The sequence below is a fragment of the Callionymus lyra genome, chromosome 12, assembly GCF_982586985.1.
Source record: "Callionymus lyra chromosome 12, fCalLyr1.hap1.1, whole genome shotgun sequence".
Classification (NCBI taxonomy): Eukaryota; Metazoa; Chordata; class Actinopteri; order Syngnathiformes; family Callionymidae; genus Callionymus; species Callionymus lyra.
This window is the reverse complement of record NC_141829.1, coordinates 21,943,629-21,966,761: the sequence shown is the minus strand read 5'-3', so window position 1 is coordinate 21,966,761 and position 23,133 is coordinate 21,943,629. Positions and strand designations below refer to the sequence as shown.

General features: G+C 37.4%; 2 protein-coding genes across 6 annotated transcripts in view; both read right to left on the bottom strand.

The window, feature by feature from the left end:
* Positions 1-8,711, bottom strand: part of myo3b (myosin IIIB) — a 72,632-nt gene extending 63,921 nt beyond the window's left edge. For 2 of the 4 annotated variants that reach the window (XM_087803642.1, XM_087803644.1), the window contains exons 1-7: positions 7,742-7,933; positions 7,643-7,679; positions 3,859-4,042; positions 2,307-2,441; positions 1,650-1,754; positions 1,389-1,488; positions 129-205 (exon numbers count right to left, since the gene is read on the bottom strand). In XM_087803642.1, the coding sequence (XP_087659768.1) occupies positions 129-205; positions 1,389-1,488; positions 1,650-1,754; positions 2,307-2,441; positions 3,859-4,042; positions 7,643-7,679; positions 7,742-7,820 (717 nt within the window). In that variant the 5' untranslated portion in view covers positions 7,821-7,933. Of the gene's footprint in view, positions 1-128; positions 206-1,388; positions 1,489-1,649; positions 1,755-2,306; positions 2,442-2,945; positions 3,027-3,858; positions 4,043-7,642; positions 7,680-7,741; positions 8,041-8,639 lie in introns of those variants that run through there. The other 2 variants (XM_087803643.1, XM_087803645.1) reach the window with 2 other exon arrangements.
* Positions 8,712-9,108: 397 nt separating this feature from the next.
* Positions 9,109-23,133, bottom strand: part of ubr3 (ubiquitin protein ligase E3 component n-recognin 3) — a 28,881-nt gene continuing 14,856 nt past the window's right edge. For both annotated transcript variants that reach the window (XM_087803513.1, XM_087803512.1), the window contains 15 exons: positions 22,886-23,035; positions 22,462-22,595; positions 21,945-22,055; positions 21,653-21,853; positions 20,921-21,057; positions 18,244-18,329; positions 17,703-17,808; positions 16,059-16,159; positions 14,665-14,789; positions 12,915-13,022; positions 12,580-12,705; positions 12,272-12,451; positions 11,133-11,342; positions 10,901-11,040; positions 9,109-10,485 (listed from right to left, as the gene is read on the bottom strand). In XM_087803513.1, coding sequence (XP_087659639.1) covers positions 10,368-10,485; positions 10,901-11,040; positions 11,133-11,342; positions 12,272-12,451; positions 12,580-12,705; positions 12,915-13,022; positions 14,665-14,789; positions 16,059-16,159; positions 17,703-17,808; positions 18,244-18,329; positions 20,921-21,057; positions 21,653-21,853; positions 21,945-22,055; positions 22,462-22,595; positions 22,886-23,035 — 2,033 coding nt within the window. In that variant the 3' untranslated portion in view covers positions 9,109-10,367. The remainder of the gene's footprint in view (positions 10,486-10,900; positions 11,041-11,132; positions 11,343-12,271; positions 12,452-12,579; positions 12,706-12,914; positions 13,023-14,664; positions 14,790-16,058; positions 16,160-17,702; positions 17,809-18,243; positions 18,330-20,920; positions 21,058-21,652; positions 21,854-21,944; positions 22,056-22,461; positions 22,596-22,885; positions 23,036-23,133) is intronic.

Genomic DNA, 23,133 nt, shown 5'->3' with positions numbered 1-23,133 from the left:
GCTTTGTATCACTCACGTCTGATTTTGCTCCACGCGAACGTCTCTTTAGACAATGGAACATGCCGCTAGTGTGTTGTTACAAAGGAACACGTGTGTGTGTGTGTGTTAACTGAGGCGTCAACTCTGACCTCTGGCGCCATCCAGAACGGCGTCCCCACTGAAGTATTTCTTCGCAACCGTGCGGTGGTGAGCTGAGCCGAGACACCTGGGAGTCACGTTATAAAACAATAATCAGTTCAATTATTATCGATTTGTTTTTCTGTTAAATCATCTTGAAAATTGAATAAACCCATAAATCCTGGCTCACAGTTGAGTCTGGAAGGCTTTCGTGTCATAATAATAATAGCCCATAATCATTTCAAATTATGTGGGACAGATTTTTATCAGCATGAGTCCACTTCATCTCCATGACATGGAGGACGTAAACTTGCCCAGGGGGGGACTTCAAGTCGTTTGCATATTAAGAGAGAGGCTGCTATAGCAAAGGATCAAACAATGCAATACAAAGGAGAAATAACAGCCTCGGGTCAGAGCTGCGGTCCATGAAATAAAAAGATGTTCTCTAGAGGAGGCGAGCAGATTGTACGCTCCATCCGGATTTATTCGCCTCCACCTCCACAGCAGAGTTAACTGCTGCTGGCAAATACACAGATAATGTTTGGAACACATTCGCCGCTACTACTTAATATCACTGTAAATAGTACGACAGTTGTAAATTATCATTTCCAGTTGTGAACAAACACTACCCTGATTAACATCAAACATTCCTTACTAGTTCATCTATTTGGTTTGGATATAATCACAAAATACCCCTTTCTAAAGTCTTTCAAGGATGACCTCAACACAGTCATAAATACATCACTTTGTAACAATCAATGTTTTATTTCTAGTCAAATGTTAAGTAGTAACTGGGAATGTACTGTATTGAATGGGTTGTGTTAATGCTAGAATCCTACACATGACACCATTAGTCTCAGCTTTTTTACAAGGCGGTCTATGAACATGCTTAGGCACAGAACTGGACAGTTTGGTTCTGGGGGCCACATTTGGCCTTTTGCCTGTATTTATAGGACCCTTTGAATTCAAATTGAAACTGTAAAATATAGAAACATTTGACAGGAAATCAATAACCTTGTCATAAATTATTTTTAATCTTTGGGTTTATATTTTTCTAGATCATATATAATCAATAACACTTTTGTTGTTTAATGGCCGTCTGAGTTGTGGGCCCAACAAAATTTTACAAAGCTGTCCATAACAGTAAAAATGAGCTTATTTGCAATACAATTATTTATTCTTGGTGGCTCAAAATATCTTCATTTTATTTGTTTCCGCTCTCTGTTAAACACTGACTAATTATTTTCCTGAAAATAAAGAAAAATAATTACCAAAATCCACAAGTTTGACTCCTCCATCGGTGGTCAGGAGGATGTTGTTGCCTTTCACGTCACGGTGGATAATCTGGTTGTTGTGCAAATGCTGGAGACCCTGTAGAAGTAAAAACAAGACTTGATGACTTATAATAAGACGTAGTTGTTTTTAATTATCAATGTAATGCATTTGATTCCATGTCGATAGGAAATGAGACACAAACTTGAACCAAATATAAATGTCCACGCATTAGAAGCTTGTGCACAGGAGCCTCTTACCAGGAGGGCGCTGCATAAGATGTATGAGATAACGGGCTCCTGCAGTCGCTGGCCTCGCATCAGCAGGCCTTTGATGAGTTCTGTGACGGAGCCACCGTTGCACAGCTGAAGAGGAAAAACAGAAACATTAATCTGTCGTGAAATCCAGTGACCACACATACACAGTTATACTATCTTTAAAAAAAACTCAAAAGTAGCATCTGTTTCCATTATGAGACTCATCATACAGTCCACTCTTTGCTTTAACTATCATATTCCATCGCTCTTACAGGAACACATGGAATAAAAAAACTACATAATAAGAGGATTTCTCATCGGTATTTAAACTTGCACCACATGAGTTTTATCCACTGCGCCCCGAGAGGCATTTTGGTAGATACAACATGGAATGAACAATAAGAACACATCAACAGAGTCACAAGCAATGTGATGTATTTTATTCATGTGACTCTATGCTCTCCTTCATTAAGTTAATTTTTCTTTTAGGAGTTTAAAAAGATACAGCCACATGGAAAGCCAAACATGTGAATGACCGATCGGAATGGAAAAAAACGAAACTCTTATGATCAGTTCTATGTAAGGCAATTTATTCACAACTTCATGCTTACAAACAAAACAAAAACCATGCAAATAATTCAGACATTTAACACAGCTTACCTCAAGCACCAGCCACAGTTGCCCCCCTGCTAGGTTGTCTGATTTGTAGAACATCCCAAAAAACTTCACCACATTTGGGTGGTTGGACAGGGACCTTAGGATGTTGTACTCTGCTTCAATTTCCTCATCGACATCCTAAAAGCAACACCAAAATGTTTATGTTAAACAGGTCAGAATTGTGTAAAAGTAGTTATGAAGGCTGTAAACGTGGACCACTGAGCTAAACCTCTGATTCTCTTTCAACATAAATCTTGGTGGACAAGAAGAGCGGCAGTCAGAGAGAGAGAATTTCTCTTCCTGGATGTCTAAGTTATCGTGTCAGTGGTCTAATCAGGCAAAGGGATGAGGGAGGAGGCAACTTCATCTTCATGGTCATCAGGGCAGCATCATGGTCGACACCGCTGACAGGTTATTTGGTCCACACAATCACAAGAACGCCCCAGAACAAGCCTACCCTACACAACACCGAGTCTACAGATACCAGATCACACAGACAAATACATAGCCAAGGAAGTCACAGCCTCCTGAATCAGACGCTACACGACGGGAAAATAAATGAAAAGTGTAGACATTGATGGATGTCGGCGGAGTTCACGTACAAATGCATCACGATGGGGGAGAAAAGAAGCAGCTACTTACTCTGTGTGAGTAGCTTGTGTGCTGTGAAGGGATAAAGGTTTAATCTTTTTTCTCTCAGGGCACAAAACTACAAGATTTTGGAGTATTAGATAAATATATTGACGAGAACGAAAGGTGACTTTTTTTCTAGCCATGAAAAGAATAAGAATTATCAAACATCAGAGTGGTAGGTTTAACAATTATAATAATAATAATACTTTACCAGAGAGCATAGACAGGCATTACAGGAACACAAATAAATACAGAAATTAGGCAGTAATAATTGTGGTTGTTTTTTTAAAATGTATTTTTATCTCAATGATCAAGCAAATTTGGATATAATGGAAAAATATGAATGAGTAGCATAAACTGGTCTTCTGTGTTCATTTTCATCAAAATTAATATTGTATTATCAGCAGAAAACTGTTTGAATTCAGTTTTGTGAACACAGGTGAAAATAGTTTGAATTGACAGTTGATTTCTGTTTATATTTTGGTTGACTAGTGTTGAATATGTGTATTCAACAATATGCATGTATTGAGGGGCATACGAATTGTTGAACATTTACTACATCTAAAAAAAATGTTTGATTGTAGCTAAAAGGTATATGATTGTAAGTTTATACAAACAAGGACAAGATGAGATTAAAACCAATCAACTTCTATCTATATCACACATCTTCATGGAGAGCACTTGAGAGCATTTGTAATGACATTGTAATTAGAAATCACATAATTGTCTTGCAAAAAGATCAATTCATTACAGGTTTATTTGTAACACTGTAATTACAAAACACGGTTCCCACTTTACTTATTAATATAAAGTTGAAATAAAAGACTCTAATCTTGTAACTAAATCTTTTTTCAACTAAAATGCAAGTTTATAAGTATGGATGAGGTGGGTTTTATTATGAAACAGGAAAATATTTACTAACATTGACTGGGTCGAGCACTTTGACTGCCGCCTGGCTTCCGTCCTTCTTGTTGATCACACGGTACACTTTGCCATACGTTCCTTTGCCAATCGTCTCCACTATATCCCAGTTATCTGAAGGGTCGACCAGGTTCTCCAAGCCAATCATGCTGGACTTGTACGGATACAGTCCATACAGTGACCTCCTAGATGGCGACAGTAAAAGTGGTAAACATTAAAGTGGTAACACCATGTGGAAATACCAAGACTACAACCATGAAACAGCAAGTTATAAGCATTGATTTAATAATTACTATAATTATTTTGTCCACCAAGGAGACCACTTATTCCCAAGTCCCTTCTTTATAAATCTAACGTGGGATGTACTTACATGGCAAGTGTTATTTTCCTCTGACTCATCTGGCCTCAGAAAACGTTCATCTAAAGAGTCTCTGGTGGTCATAATCTAACAACAGCAACAGAAGAGCGGCAACAAGTGTCGGTCTGACAGCGAGCCAGGTTTAGCTCTGTCCACTGAGACCTCGCTGCCTCCCCTGAGTCTGATCTCTTCAGGATCAATTGGATTTCAGAGGGATTAACTTGACTTGAGGTGTTCATGGCTGTGCAATGAAGTTGCACGCCACTGACAAATTCTGATCTGGTACTATACATTATAAATGTATCTTTTAATGTAATTAAACCTTAAGCAACGGAATGTAGATAAGTCAAATTTATAATAAAAACCATTACAACAATAACTAGAAAATCCCTCAAGGAGAACATATGTCCACAAATTTGTTTCACCCTACATTACCGTCCTACATCCATTGTCTCATATATTTTCATTACTTTTTAGCATTTGGGACCTGCAGGGGGCAGAAAAAGTAAGTGGAAACAGGAAAGAGAATGTGCTGCAAAATCCTTCAAAAGATACATGGATCTAGACGGTAATTCAAAACACCAAAATGCATTATTTCATCAAAATCATCTTTTCAACCACTATGGCAGAGGTAAAAAAAAAAGAAGCAAATATAATATTTGTTTCAGGAGAGAAAATTGAAAAACCCAAAATCAGATATGTTTCCCTTCACTTATAGAACGACATATATGCTGGATGATTTAGAGGGATGTTTGCGTCGACTTCTGTTCGCCACTTGTCATAAACATGTTATGCATCATGAAGACTGCGCGACCCTGAGGGAGGGAAAGCCATTTTAGATGGAATTGATGAGGGAACAGGTGAGTGATGATCATCGCTCAGCAGTCCGGACAAGTAGCACGTGAGAGGAGATTTATGAATTGTTACGCCTGCCGTTTGAGCAAATGCTTCAAGGTAGATATTAAACAGACGCTTTGGTATTCCGAGCGGATCCGACTGATATCCTTCAGTGGGTCCTTGGAGGTTTGGTACGTGACTGAGGAAAAATAAGTATCGTACAAACCCCCCAAATAAATGTATTTTCAATGTAATAACTGTTTATCATAACCCAAAATCAGAATATTTTTCATCATTTTCCGTCACAAAGACTTTCATGCAAGATCACAATCCCTCCAATTGTAATGAGTTCTTAGCGATAATTCAGCCGTACTTACCCGCTGATGTGAAAGTCTCTCCCCTTTGCTCCAAAATACTACTTCCAGACTAATTCATGTTAATCTGGAGGCATGAATTATTTACAGTTATTCTGTTATCTGATCCACAGCAGGGTTAAATATTCAAGTGGCAGATGTCGCCACTCATAAGGGTGGCTTTTATGAAGCTTCAGGTTACATACAGGTAACTAGGAAGTGGACCCCGGTTGCCTGGTCACATGGTCCATGCCTCTTTTCTCTTCTGTAAATAAGCAGGCATTTATGTGTTTACTGTTGTGGAAAAAAAGATCTGCTGGTTTCACTAATGGACTGTATTTCACTGGTAATGTGATACTTAAGACATATGTGAAGTAGTGATCACATGATCCTGAGAGAGATTAACTAACAGAAGCACTTTAAATATACAGAATCATAAACTTGTATAAGTAATAGTACAAGTATTAAGTAAATAAACATTGGTTTTGTTACATAGTGTTATCTTAGGGTTGAATAGAGCAAACTTTAATATAAAATTGTGGAGCCTCGATACAAGGAGATTAAAGTGAATTGGAAAATGTTAAAGGAACGATATCAAAGATTGAACAAATATGTTTCTAACTCCTGTATGGCCCTCATGAGGTCTGACTGTGAAAATATGCCAATATTTGTTTTGAATACTGGTATATGAAGGTTTATATTGCGCTAGTTACGAACTCATTTAAATGTACTTTTATTTATTTAATCTGCTGCTCGAGCCTATATAGATTAACTAGTATTTGTATTTGTATTTGTGTCAGGAATGAATTTGCTCTTTTTTTCTTTTACTTTAATTTAAATTCTGCAAACAAAACTATTAAGACGTGGTGGGCGATTTACAAATAAAAATGACTTACTTGATGCTCGATTTTAAATATATAGTATTCTTTAATAATACAATGACTGATATTATTATATCTGCACTTTAAATAATACAAAGACACAAACTTTTCCATCTTTATAGTTTGTATTAGATGTTTTATGTCCATTCTCCAATTTCACAAACAAATGTCTACTCGTCAGGGGAATTTTCACTGCTTTCAATAATGCCTAAAAATGGTCCCTTTCACTCTCGCTGCTCAGTTGTCACAGTCATCTCCACCTATTCCACAGAGTCTGAAATTTCTTCTTCAACTCCCTTAATTGTTGTCCATAAATCTATCCATTCATTCATGTTTGCACCTTATTCCCTTGACAGTCCCACCAGGTTTATCCGTGCTACATAGGGTGATAAGTCAGGGACACTCTGGACAGATCACCAGTCTATCCAGGGTACAATAGTTGTATCTAACTGTGTTTTGGGGCTGTGGGAAGAGACCAGTGTTCACAATGGAGACTCGTACAAGACCATCTAAGGATAAGCCAAATAAAATAACAATTCTCCTAATTCTACATAAACCAATCTGCTACTTTTATTCGCCCCATGACACACACTATTGTGCCTCGGGAAATAGACACCACCAAGTCAACATGACTCAGACTCAGGTTTCTCTTTGCTTGCTCAGCCACATGCAGAGAAGTAGCAGCTGATCCTGAGTCCTGCTAAACATTCCATTAAAGCTTATTTTGCTAATTTACTGATGAATTACAGGTCGTTTAGAGATTGTTCATCTCTGTTGTTCTGTTATTGTTTTTATCAACACACACAGATATTCTCTGTGACAAAAAAATAGAGCAGTAAAATTTAGTAATCAAAAGTTCTACTTCGTTCAAACAAAGAAAATACAACCCTGTGTTTTAGCCTTTAGAAGTTCTCCTTCGTAATATAGTAGATTTAAAAATATATCTTTGGAAAACATATAGCAAAGCTTGTTAGGGCCAGGTGACACACCAGCATAACTGCCAAACAACGTGAAAATGTCAACGTGTAGGACAATTAACAACACATCAGGGAACGCAAGACAACTCAAACCTTTTGTATTTCATCAGTTTTAATATTAACCTATTTAAAAAAGAGAGTATAGAATTAAAGAAAGGTGAAGATACTTCCTCAATTTGAAACTATATTGAAAATCAATACAAAAATCAACACAAAATATTCCTGTCTTTAATCACAAAGATATGGTACTACATACCTTAATTAATGCATGCACTTATAATGATCTGTTGCCCACTTTTTTTTAAATTACAAGACATTCCGACACAAATAAATTTGCAACTTAAACTGTTCAAACTTAAATGAGTTTTTGTCTTCCTACCTTGGCATGGCTGCTCTTCCATTTCCATGTTCCACATCTGTGACAAAGACAAGTTTATTTTCCACCTTAACACTAGAGACTAGGAAACCCACAGCTTACCGTCCATAGCAACATCTTCAAACTGATTTGTTTGTTTACACAGTAATGATCTTGAATTATTCACTAAGCACACTGACATCTGATCGTGTTGACCTGCAGTCAGACGAGCTCTTTAGTGACTGATGTGTTTGTTTACCCACCTGAACATGAGGCAAACGTGGAGACGTCCAGTGATGCTGAACGAAAGATCGGTCGACGCAGCAACATTTTCGCATCAATCTTGAGGCAAAATCTCTGGAGGTGCTACCAGGAAATGAGTCCTCCTCTGCTACATGTTTCTTTTGTTGTTTTCTTTTGACCTACTTGGCAATAAACAGAGGCTTTGTAATCAGTGGGGCCTCTTGTTCAGGAGGACTAAACCCAGTTACCCATCCACGTGGCTTCAAATCCAACAGAAAACATGGCATCATTTATAGCAGTTTTCAAATAGGAGGATATAAGTAAATCAACATGTATCATAACATAAATATGTATTAATGGGTGAAATGGAGATTAGATGGGTGGTTTGAAATGGATAAAACAAAAGAATAAACCAGTATAAAATATTATTCAGTTGTTGACGAATAGTAATTTGGATATGAGTTTGAGTTGCACCTTTTTTTTTGCCAGAATGCTAAACGACAGGTGCGTCTGGGCATGCGCAGAATACTACCCGCAAAGCGTCACAAATTGAGTTCAGTCATTGATAGAAAACTTTTATACAAACCTTTTTTTTACGTGTCTACACACTTAAATGTGGCGACATGCGGTTCAAAAGAAAAATGTTAAACTTAGTTTGTTAACAGCGCCATTTATCTCAGTGTAGCTAACTTTAGCTAAATGTGCTATATAAGATTATTCCGACACATGAACACGTTAATAACAGCATTAAATGGAAGCGTAATAGTAAAAGCCAAACCTTTCACTGTCTCCTTGAATTTGTATTTAGTTTTAAAGTTGTTTAGAACTTTCTGCTAATGTTAGAATCGACTTTTGCTAGCAAACAAACGTCGTGTGCTTATATCAATGCGCATGCGCCAATTAATGTCGCCCCATATTAGGATCACAGAATTTAAGTTCTATAAAAAATATAAATCCTACTTCCTTACATATTATAGCTTTATTTCAGCACACGGAAAACCATTGATTGCTTACAAGTGCACATTTCGGATTATTGAAGTAAATTATTGGCCTTAAAATCTTCATAAGAAAATTGTATGGAGATTAGTGCTAAGGAAAACAATTCAAATTAAAGTAACAATAAAACATTAAAAAGATGATACCTTTGAGACGCAGCCAAATTATCATATGATCATTTTGAACCTTGTACACTACAAAAACAAAGAAAATAAGAGAAAACGAGAAAATTTAAAATTTAAAAATGACAATTGTGTGCTTATATTTTATTAACATATTTTACATTTTGCATTAAATGACCAAGTTGGACTTTCTGCTTTAAATCAGAAAGTTAGAGTCTGCCCCTACAGTAATGTACTGTATCTCTCTCGACTCACGCACACACAATTCATAAGTTACAACCGTGACTGCGTCTATTCGGTTGTGGTCATTGACAAAATGGCTGCTGAAAAAAAGAAAGAAAAAAAAAAATCCCAGTAAACAGAAAAGCAGCATGCATGAATGTGTGGCGTTTCAAGTGATGCAGAGACTGCTAACAGGAGCCCAACTTGGCCTGTTGTGTTCGGCGTCTTCCACTTTGAATCGTTCTTCAAGCACAAGTGAACAGATCTTCGCTCTTCCAGAAAACGATTTAATAGGGAAGTGAAGATGGCTCGAGGATGTCATGCACACAGCGCAGCAGAAATTGAGCTAGATCAAGTTATAAATATGGATTTCGGCCCTCAGACTTTAGAGTTGTTAAGACAGAGAATTAGAAACATGAGATATGTTGAAAGTAGTGTGAAAGAGTGTTTGTGTCTTATGTTGTTATTTCAAAATCACACCAGCGAAGCGAGTCGGCATTATTCCCAACATTCTTTCATGAGCTTCAGAAAATCATCACAAGTGTTAAAATGACTAAACAATGAGCAGCAGCATTTATTTAAATATCTAAAATGTAGATTCTGAAACAGCAAAACAAAATTCCTGAGGGTGAATTGCAAGTCGACCCCGTCAACAAGAGCCTTTTGCTTGTTTACAAAACAAATAGTATTGATGGGTGGATTTGTCCAGCGTCTCATGGCTACACACTACACTTGAGCTTGAACCTCATGCCAGCACAGCAGAGCACACGTCCATAAATTAAATAGATATGCATCGAAATCATCATCAACTGTGCAAAATGTAATCAAACTTCAGGGAAATCCAGCAATTCATAAAGTTTAGCCCAAATATGTAGTGACCTTCTTGTTACCCTTTCTGTGAGCCATCTTGTGCTTCCCTCTGCCGTCTTTCTATTTGTTCCTGCTGGAAACCACACAACAAATCACGTAAAACAAACACACACAAAGAGCTGGTAATCTTTAGGCATCATTGTACACCAAACTTCACATAAACCAAAGTTGTGGCAGCAGATTCGCTGGATGCTTCTCGAGATGACACGCCGCTCCTTCGATCCAGACAGACGCTGCGGGCTGGAGAAGAGCTTCTCCGTCATGGGCTGCGGTTTTGAAGTGGACTTTGGAAGAACCTAGAGTCCGTTATAGTGAGGCCCCCAGCGCTTATTGATGTGATCGAAGGTGTGTGAAACCCACTGCTGCTCCAGCACTCGATACCGCTCCTCGCACAGGAAGAGGGGTTTGCCGCGGCTGAGAAAGGACGAGAGAGTGAGAGAATGCTCACATACATTTTGTGTTTACTTTCTTCTTAGGAGACATTTTCAAATGTAACTTTCAAACTTGTCAATTAAACTTTCTGTGTATTTTGAAACCTAACAGATACCAACGACCTTGCACACATATATTTAGTGTTGAGGTTCTTAATAGACGATGTTTAAAAAACATTTTAATTTGAAATCTTACAAATCTTAAAATCTTAAATTTATTAAAGGAGTTTTTTAGTATTCCTACTTAACCACTGATAAATATACTTCTACGGCTATTTGGGAAGTCTACAATTCCCGCTTAATAAATAAAATAGAAGAAGACAAAACTCAGACATGGAGAATTGTTGCTAATTTGTGAAGAGTTTTACACCAGGTTCATCATAGGAACAGCATCATACCGTAAATCCCGGTCCTCCTCTCCGTGAGCATCGAGGTACACAGACCCCCACAGGCAGAAGCGATGACCGCGGATGATGATGATGAGTGAGGCATTTATCAAGAGAAAGATTCCTGTAGCTGCGCCACAATGTTGGGAGTGCTGCACACATAATGCAACACAGTAAACAGATGCTTTTTGAATGACACAAATTGTACCCCATTATTAAACCACTTAACGTGAACAGAACTCACCAAAACACATTCACAGATTCCCTGCTGTTTGCAGCAGACACCCTTGAGACACACGAAGGCTCCACAGACGAGGCAGAGCGCAGGGTCTTTTGGCACTTTCTTGCAGGCAGTGCAGGCCTTCCTGTGATAGTACTGGAAGATTATGTTGTAGTTGTCGGGGAGCTGCAGGAGACGAGGGGCAGCCCAGTGGGGATCCCGGACAAGCAGGGTCTTCAAATAAAAGAGACAATTTATTTAAGGTGTTTTAAGAGAATTTAAATTGGCCTCAAAGAAAGGTTTTAGTTGAAAAATGTAATATATATATATATATATATATATATATATGTAATGTAAAAGTATACTTTTTTTGTTTTCGGATGGTACTGCTCATCGTCATTGGACTATAGTCTTGGTGTCAACAACAGTGAAGTCCCATGATGCCTTTCTATACACTGCTCTATTTATTTGCGGATGATTAGTCGCTTCAATTCTGAATTTAAAGTCTACATCTATGTTGCCATGTGAAAAGTGATCTAATACGGGGGCGTTCAGAACATAACGACCGTTATTACAATAGTAATAATGTGACAATTTAACTTTCTGCAGAGACTCCCTGGTTCTTTTGGAATTTTTCTTCTTTCAAAAAGTGATGATCAATGATGGTTAATAACCGAAAAATGATTTACTGCAACAAAAGAAGAAGCAACAGACAGGAACACTAGATAATTAGTTGAACATGTACGATCAATAGATACGATTGACTTCCTAATCCCTCAAGTCAAGAAAATGTATGGACAACCAGTAGCTTGGCTTAGAGTCCATTTGTAATGTTTGGCATATTAAATACAGGAGTATCTTAAGGACTCTACAAATACAAAAATAAGGCACTCAATTGAGTGAGGTTTTTTTTAGGTTTTCTCCTACTTTCATTGGGATGTTTTCAATAAAATAAAATAAAAAGAATACAAAAAAAACATTTTCTTATATACATTTTCTGCATGTGGGGGATGAAATTAAAGAAATAATAAACACAATTTAATGAAAACAATAAATAAAAGGAAATACTTCTACTCATTTTTTTTGTTATATACATTGGTTTAGATGATTCCACTTCCACATGCCTACAAATGGAAGAAATGTGAGGAATTCTCCTGACATACCATTGATTGTTCCGTCTGAATCTGAGAAAGCTCTTTGACCTCAGTGCACCACTGCGTCACCAAGTCAAAGCTGTTGACTGCCCACTCCAGACACGAGGCACTGAGCACACTGCTGGAAGCCTGGAAGGTTGAGGGTTGGAGCCCTAAACACGCCGCCAATGAGGAGAACTCCTCCTCCTCCTGAGGACAAGGAACATGTGACTTGTAGTACAAGTGGAGAGACAAAATCTTCAATCAGTTCCAGGCGAATACATTGAACATTGTAGCAGCAAGAAAAGGACAAGGTGACACTGATAAAAAAAACATACCGGGCAGCCGGACAAGTTGTCTCCGTAGAGGTGATGCTGCAGCAGGCAGGAGAGGCGGAGGAAGGGCAGGCAGAACTGCTGGAGGCTGAACTCGATAGATTGTGGCGACCACACGCTGGAGCTCAACTGGAGAGGCAAACAGAAGCCACAGATGATCAATAACACGCCGGCAGCTCGCTGATAATACCAAGACGTACACCTCCCCAAGAGATTAGCTGAGATATTAGACCACCGTCTCCCTGTGTAACGGCCAATTCGTTGTCCGGGGGCGCAATGACAAACAGCATCGCAGAGATGCAGGGAGGCCGAGAACGGAGTTAGTAGAAGATTCTCACCATTGATGGTTCCTCCGTGTTCACCGTGTAGATGCTCTTGTCCCTGGAGAGTTCACTGATGATGTGACTGAGCAGCGCTTCAAACGACCCGTCTGCATTTGCCGAAATCTGAAGATGATTGACAAGGTGAAACATTATTTCAAGTATAAAACAGAGGTACCTAAACACATAAAGCCATCATAGGCGAACATTTAAGATAAAAACACGATACAGCAGAATAGTGATTAATATAAGCAGAATTAGTGACTTTCCTTAAATTAGTTAGTTGAGAATTACCTCCAATTTTCAATCTTTTTACCCAATATTTACTTTATCTTCAATTGTTTTTCTTTTTTAGGCATCGCTTGCTAGGTGTCCACAACACAGTCTTGTGTCAGTATGACGCAAATAATTAAAGTAATACGATATACGTTTTTGTATATCCACTCTGCTTCTGATCGATTGAGAATCTTCATCTCTCTGACAAGCAGAAACAGAGCAACTATTCCTAATAAATATCTTTTCATCTGTGCTCCGTTTACCAAGATTTACTTTAAAGCTACAGAATCAAGAGCTGTGATGCAGACTTGAATATCAGGAAAAAAACCTCAACATTGCAAATATATGCAGATCGAGCACCATAGCAATACCTCCTATCCAAAATGACATCGTATAAATGTGTTGCTGAATGAGTGTTCAGATAAAACTTGTTCCGCCGTGTTCCGGAGAGAAAAGGCTAGGAGCATTTATCAAGCTGAAGGAGGAAGAATATAAAACAGCCATCTTATCTTGGCGCTGTCCTTTGTCATAGATTTATAGAGGAGGAATCTCAGCTCCATGAGTTTCCTTCCTCTCGCTTTAATCTTTGTCCGGAGTTTAATTACACACACGTTTATTGTGGATGTAAATTCTTAGTCACAACAACTCTACAGTGAAGCAGACTATCGCTTATCCCTTTCAACAAATTACTCACTAATTCAGACTAATGAGGAGAAGACAAATTAGAGAAGAGGCAGCACATTTCCCGAAAATGACATGTGCGCGTGCTAACGTAAATAAAAACTGGAAAAGGTCTCATTTATCTCAATTGCAAGTCTTACAGGATGAATGGTTGTGGTTGGCAGGAGGACTCCTGAAGGATCGGAGGGAGAGGAGAAGTTACACTGTATTAATCCCCTAACGAGGAAATTCAATCAAGGCTGCCACATGACAGTGCCAGGAGCCACAAGAGCGTCCTTTGAAAATACGTTGTTCTTAAGATTTCCCTCTTTAATTAAGTAATTTTTTTTTTAAATATATAAAACTATAAAAAAAAAAAGACTACAAATGAAAAGCCATTTACTGAAATCTGCAGATGATTAACAGATGATTTGTTATTGATTGACAGATGAGTTGTTATGATCATTTATTTTGTATTGATTACTTATAATGTATTCATTATTGTTTTTCTATAATATATTCATATTCATTTTTATGTATTTTGGGGGGAAATTAATGTGACTCAAATTTCTCTGCTGTGAGATCATTGGAAAGGGTCTAGTTTCTATTATTATTCTATTATTCTATTATACATGTGTTTACATCACAAATTGTTCATGTTCGTACTGAGAAGCGCGTCTAATGGTGAATATAGTCCATGTTTGGGTCGGTTCTGCTGCAAAAGTGCAAGGGGCTACAAAAATGATCAAAAGAATGCACAGCACCGATTTCACAAATTTGAAATAGCAATGCCATTGGAAAAAATCTATGTTTTTTGTATCTTAATTTATACCATTTTATTTTCTCCCGATGAGATCCAGGCCTGCCTCTCCTCTGGGCTGAACTTGGTGGAGAGAGCTGTGAGGGCCTGTGTGAACTGCAGGTTGTACAGCATCTTCACCACACAGCTGAAGTGCTCTATAGAGAAAGAAAGAACACAAATAAGCAAAAATTCCCAACGACAAAAACAATTCAAAACACTGTTTAAAAAACCACAAGGCTGTTAGTGATTCTAACGTCCTTTGTTGTGAGGAAAAGCTCTAATGACACAATGCACCTCCCCCTGCAGATTAGAAAGGAAAATCAATTAGGTGAAAGCCGAGGTGTGTGACCCCATTTTTCATGGTTTGTGTGCGATAATTAAGCCTAGCATGGATTCATTTATGGGCATCTTTCATGTTGAAGCAGAAGGCCAAAGTATATTGATTTATATTGTCTTGAAATTATGCTTCGTTTAGTCGGAACAAATGTAGAGAAAAACACGATGATTATAATTAACATTAAAGGTTGATTTACTAACAAACCACTAAGACAACTGAAAAGGATTTTTCCATTTTGTGGGAGAAATGGGGAAGTGAAAATTACACAAAGGTCTCAAACACAGATGTTACGCCTCCTACTAGCAAGGTCAAGTGGATCTGACCCAAGGGAAGCATCAGAGAGATAAGCCCGTTCTTTACTTATGAAGCAACAGTGTTGACAGTCCAGCTTAAAACGCACAAATGATACTCAAAGATACACAAACAAATCCACTAAAAAATGAAAATCAATTCCATCTATGCTAGACCTTGCTTGGATGTTCAAATATTTACACATCTCTTTAGTGATTGTACATTTTTCTTTTATAAACTTCTATTCATTAATAATAATTACCAATTCTGATTTAATATAACATGCTTAATTGTTTTGTATTTTAATTAATCTTCCTAACCATCACAACACCATATTTAATGTTTATTTTAATTATATTTTTTTTATTCTTCTTTTCTTCAGCAATTATTATATTTCTGAGTACGTCTCATCCTGAAAAAAAACAACCTTAGAGAATAAAAGATAAAAAAATATCCAAAGTAGGATATACATTGAGAATATTCAAGTAAAAGGTATTTTAAAAATGTCCGAAAATAATTCACCTAGTAAAATAAATAATACAAAAACCCTAGTTGTTTTAGCTAATTAAAAAAAATGTCAATTCTCATTAAAGTTTGGCTCCTTGAGAAATGGATTCGTCACCCCTGACCTTTACATACAAAAATAATGATCAAAAATTTAAAACTAACTAAAACACTTCGGTAAAAGAAGTCTACAAGAAACCCGAATAGTCAATTTCGCTTCATTGTTTTTACATTCTGGTTCTTCGGCACTGCTTGTTAACCTTTACCAAACATCTGTTTTCAGGTGACGTACCTTTTCGAAGAGGCTGCGGCATGGTCAGCACAAAAATAATCAGAAGAGATGGGACGTCTCTGAACAGCATGGGCACCTCTGGTCTGTTCTCATCGAAACCACTGAAGAAAAGAGAAAAGTTATACAACTGCACTTCCTAATTCAATTGAGAATAAAAGCAATTATATTCCACAAATGGTTGATTCATTTTAATTGTACTAACATGCCCTGATTAGAGTTAAAACACATATGGTTTTAGTGCTATCTTGTTGACTATTAAGCAGGATTCCAATTTTCCCTACTCTCTTTAAAGACCTGTCGGCAGCTTTGAATGAGCCAGTCTGCACTTGGAGAATAAAACCTCCATTACCAGAGCACTCAACGCTTAATTTGCAACACATAAGAATACAGTGGAGGAAGCTTTCGCCACGGCATGGAAAGCCCACGTTTCAAATATCCCTCTTTATTTAGCCTTATTAAGAGTGTTGTGTTGAACATCCCTCTCTGTCCTATTTAGGGAGGACGGTTCAGGCCGAGTGCCGCAGGGAGTGTCAATGAAGGCACTCTCCGGCACTATATCAGAGGTTAAAGTATTTTTGAATAGCAAAATGGCACCTTTGGGAATATTTCATGGCTGTGAGCACTTGGGTAGTAACAGGCTGAGCAGGGAGCAAGTGTTGAAGATCAATGTAGTAAGTTAGTAAGAGCAGTTGTTTAAATGTCAATCTACAACATTTCCCGAGTAGAACTCCCTTTATTTATGTATATCAGACTCTTGTGTAAATGTCAACATCAAAACAAATAAATAAATATAATATAATAAATAAATATTAAATCTCTACTGGGATTCTTGAGCTTCATTAAATTGTGTGGTTTAGATTATTTTAAAAACTATAAACTTGCATAGTGCAACTGTTAAAAATGTGCTTTTAGTGAATGTTTTTCTTGGATGTTCCTGCAGTGATTGAACATTGTTCAACAAAATAATAAAAGTCTAGGAATCATAACAAATTACGATGCATCATCTCAATGTAGCAATGTTTTTAGCAGCTCAAGCTAAAAACTAGAACCAATACTTCAAGCTCGGCTCTCTGTTGGTCTCACTCCCTCTCAGTAACTCCTGAAAGATCTGTGTAACTGAATTTACTGTGATGCCCAATTCGTGTGCAGGTGAATCTGGTCTGTGTTTATATGGTGCTACAGCAGAAATGCTAGAAGCAATGGTTAAGGATTGACTGTATTCTCTGACTCTACTGGCAAATCATGTCTGTAGCAACATGATTATCAAAAAAATACTTTAGTTTGTTTATTTTGATTGAATTAGGCTCATCAACGCTCACTTTTATTCACATTGTTGTTTCTGCTAACTCGGTCCTGCCTTCTTCCCTAGTACGTTGGTCTTGGCAGGTTACGTTGCTCTCCATGGAGTGGCTGGTAATTTGCCAGATGCTGCAATTACTGGTAGCTATGGAAACCAGCGCTTGCTACCAATTCTACTTTTAGATTATTTTTGTGCAAAGGTGAACCTGATAGGAAGCAGGAGGACGTAATCCATTTTGAAAGGGGATCAAGTGGTTTGTCGATGGCAGGGTTGTTCGACAACAAGCAATAGATCGATTCATTTTTTGCATTCAACAATCAAAAGGGAAAAAAAAAGCTTCTCACTCAGATTCAATGTTCTGTGTCACTTGTGTCAGCTTTGTCCAGGGGTTGTAGGCAGAGTCGATGCTGTAGAGTCGCATGTGCATGGCCAGAACATGGAAGAGCTGATCTGAGGTAAAAGAAAACAAAACCTTAGGATCCTCATTTCTTAACTTGGAACAGTGTTATCTGTGTCCGTCAGTCCATACTAAGAAAAAAACATAAATACCTTATTAAACATTCTAGCATTGTTATACAAGATGTTTTTTTTACAGATGAACAAGGATCAAGATGAGTCATTCTGTGCTCAACAAATAGACTCACTACTGTAATAATGCAAACACTTGAGTTGGCTCACAATACTCATTCTTTAAGCAACACCGCCATCTACAGGCTAAAACACAATCTAATGAGAACAGTAGTTATACGTGAAGATTTTGTACATTTCTCTCACAAAGATTTCCTTCAATTTCCTCCTTCAAGAAGGAAACTATGAGAGGAACTATGACTCGAGTACCTGTGATTCAAGCTATTCAATTCATTCCTTCTGGCAGTGACAACTTACTGAGACATGATCTTTTGGCAGCTGCACTGGCGCCTCCACTACACAAGTTTCCTCCACGATGGACAAGTTCCAACTCCAGGTTGGTCCTGATGAGACAGACGTAAAGATTAGTCATCCATTTCTGAATTCTTTTTGCCACTTAAGGCTCATACGGGGCGTATACTGAAAAATGAATGAAGGTTTGAGGACTGACCAGTAAAATTGAAAGGAAAAAAAACCCAAAACGTTAATGTTATTCCATTACTGCACTTTGTGTCACGTACATTTAGTGAACTTTTGAAAATGTCAAGGTTTTTTGAGGTTTCAATCACTGTTAATGTACATTTTTACTATTTTTGGAAAATTCCCCATGTTTGGAAAACCTATCAAAAATTTAGCAGAGTTTGATTAGAATTTTTTTTTTTTTCAAACAAATATTTCAATAGCTTATCATTTTCTCAAAATGATATTTTAAACTGAATGGTATACTTGCCATCTTAGCACATGGATAACACTGCTTAAAATGGAGATAATGGATTTGTAAAGGCTAATCCCGACTATCTCAGCAGCATAATAAATACAATTTTAAACCTAGTTTGAATCACAATACATGTGTATTTTTGTACTATTATTTAAATTAATTTTTAACTATTTCTTTAGATCTATCTTTTTTGTTTTTATTATTTGGATGCAGCAAGAGTTAATACAGGTCAAGGTCTTTGCTTCTTATAAGTGGGTTTAAATTAGGGTTAATCAACGCTTCTGATTGGCTTAAACATGTTCAACTAAAAAAATTAACAAAGTTTTAACTGTACAACACAATACACTTCTTGGAGTGATAGTTCACCCAAAGTTCACTACTTTTCTTCTCACATGTCAAACCTTAATTAATAAAGTAATGAACATTGATCCTTCTTTCAACAACGGGCCGCATACAATTTACATTCATCCATGTACATTAATGTTGATCTTGTTTATTTTTAATAACATTTTGTCTCGTCTACATTACATGAGATATTTAGAGCAGCTTTTGTGGAAGAACCACTGTGTTCCATTACCATAAAGCACTTTTGTCACACTTCAAACAACCAATCAGAGAATTAAGTAAAACACTGCCTTTAACAAAACACAAAGATGGAGGAGGCAGATAAGCGTTGGTAAAATAAAAGTGATCATGGTAGCTTTTCAATCTGCCACTGGCCATTTCTTTGTCTGGGCAGGCGGGGTGGGGGCCAGCGCGCAGGTTTCCTGAGAGAAAAAGCAATTTCACATAGATAATGCAGCCATGGTGAAGCTCCATCTGGCTTTTGCTGATAAGAGCACCCCTGTGACAGAGGAATTTTCCACTCCTCAGGCAATTTGCGCTGTTCATTGAACTTCAGAGAGCCAAAAGGCACCACAACGCACTCAGGGGAACTGTCCGTTAAGGGTGGAGAGCTGCAGGGAGCTCAGCATTAGGTGGGCAAAGGTCTGCATGGTTTCAGTGCTGCGAGAATTCATTTCCTGGAGTGAAACCAGAGTTACAACCAAAGCTGTTAGAGAATTGTAGGCCAGACTATCATTATAGAGCGCATTTACTAGACCAGGCTCCAGTCTAAGTGAATAAAAATGTCATTTGTCTGGCCTTTTCCAACGAATACTTTCTTGAGAAAATTTGAAATTGCCTTTCCACCTCCTCCACCAAAAGGTCCCACAACATTTCTGGAGTAGATGGAGACACAACGTAGTGACTCTATGACGGCAAGTCTTCCAAATCTATTTCAAGAAAGACGTGTCTGGATATTCTCCGAGTCCATCTTATGAAAGCAACAGTCAAAGTAAAAGACATAGCTCCCTCTCAACCTTGCTTCTACAGACTTTATTTCACCTCCTTTTCAAATTAGAACACATCATTTTATCAAGAACCAACACTATCATCAATGGAAACTCCTCTCTCACCATGTCAATTTGTACAATAGCCAGACATCAAACTAACGTCAACTACAGCAATAAAAAGCACAACAGTTTCTCTCTTACAGAATCAAATAAAACACGACGAAATAAGTAAATCACTGTAAGAGTGATTTAATCGTACATGTTCTGTCGGTTTGATTTGAATTCCAGTTCCATTTCAAATAACATTTGATGGAGAAAAAAAAAAAGAGAAACAACGACTTTGACATCAAATGGAGGACACAGCTATTTTAGCACAATTGTGATTCAGGATGAGAGGTTGGATGAGAAGAGCAACCCAGGATTTAGCCGTCTGGTCTGAAGTTAGTGATGTGAATATTTTCGTTGAATGTGTCTCACTACATTTTAAGGTTTAAGGACATGCTGGGTTATATTTGAAATCAGGACCTTGTGGCTGTAAACATTCTTTCTTGGTACTTATGTTGTAGATTAACACTATTAAATGATTACCAAAAAGGTAAAAAAACAACAAAAAAACACTGACGACAAAAATTAGTAACACCAAACATTGAGAATAATCTTATTAGTTACTTTTTAATTATATTTCTCTGTGGCCTTGCTCAGCACATGACCAGAGTCCAGGTTAGTGAAACTGCTTAAATGATTATCCGAGCTTTGGCTTAAGTATTTACTAAGATCCCGACCTCAAGTGTGAACCAAAGACCTAAATTACTTGATGAAGGAAACGGATGCTTTGCTGAGACACAATATTTGTGAGAGTGTTCTTCCCTGAAGCAGCACTCACCTCGCCACAGAGTACATGAAGAGGAAGTCGTTATCAGACGAGCCGGGGTTTTTGCCGTAATCCATGTATTTTTTCTGCGTTGTGTTTTTGATGTCTTTGATAACCAACTCCATCTCCTTAGTCAAGTTGGTCTCATTCTTCAAAAGATATAGAACAAAACATTATTATCAGTGGAGATACTCATCATTACATGGAGGTTTTAAGTGCGATGGAAGTACTAAATGCATATTTTAATCAAAATACTTTTGGAAATTCTTCCACTTATTTGTTATATGTGACCATTAAAATATAAACAGACAAGAAACATCTCTGTTGAGATGCTCATGCTGGAGTTCATCATATTTTCATGACTTCTCACTGCTGGTACCGACATATTTTTAAGGAAATCACAATAATAAAATATCCACTAACAAGAATTATGTTAAAAGAACGTTGATTTGTTGTATTTTTATTTGAATTTACTATGGTAGTCAATCAAATGCTACTGTAAACTTTCCCCATTGACACGTATGACCACAGCCATGTTCTGTCAAAAGAGAGGGGGCAGCTGAAAATTTTTTTTTTTTAAATGAACCAAGATTTGAATATTACGTATATTTCAACAAAAACGCTACCTTTTTTTGACTAATAAATGCTCCTTAAGGTAGGTTGTAAAAATGAAAAGCACCTCACACGTACTTGACTAGTGTTTCTTCAGTCATTTTGTGGGTTTGTTGTAGCAGTTTAACTTACTGGAAAGGGGCCCAATTTTTCCTGTAGATCTTCCACCTCTTTAACAAGTACACAGGTCTTTTTGTTTGAGGGTAAATGCCACGGACTGGGCTCTGTGCCTCGTCCTGGGCGACATGGAAGAACACTATTGGCAAACTGTCGACACAGCGGGCATGTAAACTCTCCTTTGTCGACTGAAAACCCCTGAAGGACCTGATCGTTCTAAAATAGAAGAGGGCATAAGCGACAGTTAGAAATGACTATAGACATCAGTTTTAATCCAATACAGTCATAAATTCAATAATAATTTTACCCTCAGGGACTCCATGTAGGACTTGTGGCAATCTATGTGCAACGTGTGTCCGCAGGTCTGAACATAGACGCCGCCATCCCATCCTATGGAGACGCATTGTAGACAAGAGCTCTGCAGAAACATTAAGAGAAAATAAGAATATACAACATATATACAATTAAATAAGATATACTCAAGATACACTTTACATATAATGTTTTGGCATCATTTGGCTTATAATATAATAAATAATATTAATTATTGCTATATATTTAATTTTTTTATATTTTGCTGCTGTTACCATGTTTCTATCTTCTTCTATTTCTCAGCCACTCTCTTTTCAACAGCTTATATTAAAAATGTATAGTAAATCTTAGACTTAACAATCAAACACCGATTTTCTTTGATTTCAGGAAATGGTTAAAAGAAAACAGAGTCCCTGGAAGAAACAAACAACAATAAGTAAAAGTAATTAACTAATTTAAGCACCGCTTTAATAACCGTTTTGTAACGGATTTTGACTTAAAGAGTCACCTACATCTTTGAAGAACTGCTGCATGAGTGTGAGTCTGACATCGTTGGCGACCGCGCACGTGTCTGCTGAGTAGATATGTTCTTCATCACTTGTTGGAAGCTTCTTTGCTTCGCTGCTCTTACAGCGGTGACCCAGAACTGAAAGGAAAAACCATAACGGAGATTTAAAATTACAAAGTTAAACACAAAGAGAAAGATAGCAGTTGCTGCACAGAGATTAAAGACTCTCTTCTACTCTATAGTTTCTCTGAAAGTGAATCAGACTAGAAAAGTATCATAACCATTACTTATCTGGCCTTAAAAAGTAAATCCTCGACTACACATTTAACCATTTTCTTTACTTTATCTTTTTCTTGTATTTCTAATTTTGACAATTATGAGTTTACATCATGAAGATTAACAGAATCAGCAGGGGAATACTGGTGTACCTGATGATGCTTGGAGGAGAACGACGAGTCCTGTGGGCCTGTCCTCGGTGGAGGGTCCACTCTGACCGCAGATCACACAGTCATAAAGAATCTCTGATTCCATGATTTCTGATGCGCCCATCTCCATGGCTGCCTCCGTTTCTGGAGATTCTAGAGGTAAAAAAAAATGGTTTAGAGTCAGCAAGGTCAAAAGGCAAACCCTAGTAGTAAGTCAGTAATTAACAAAATACATTAAAATAGTTAAATAC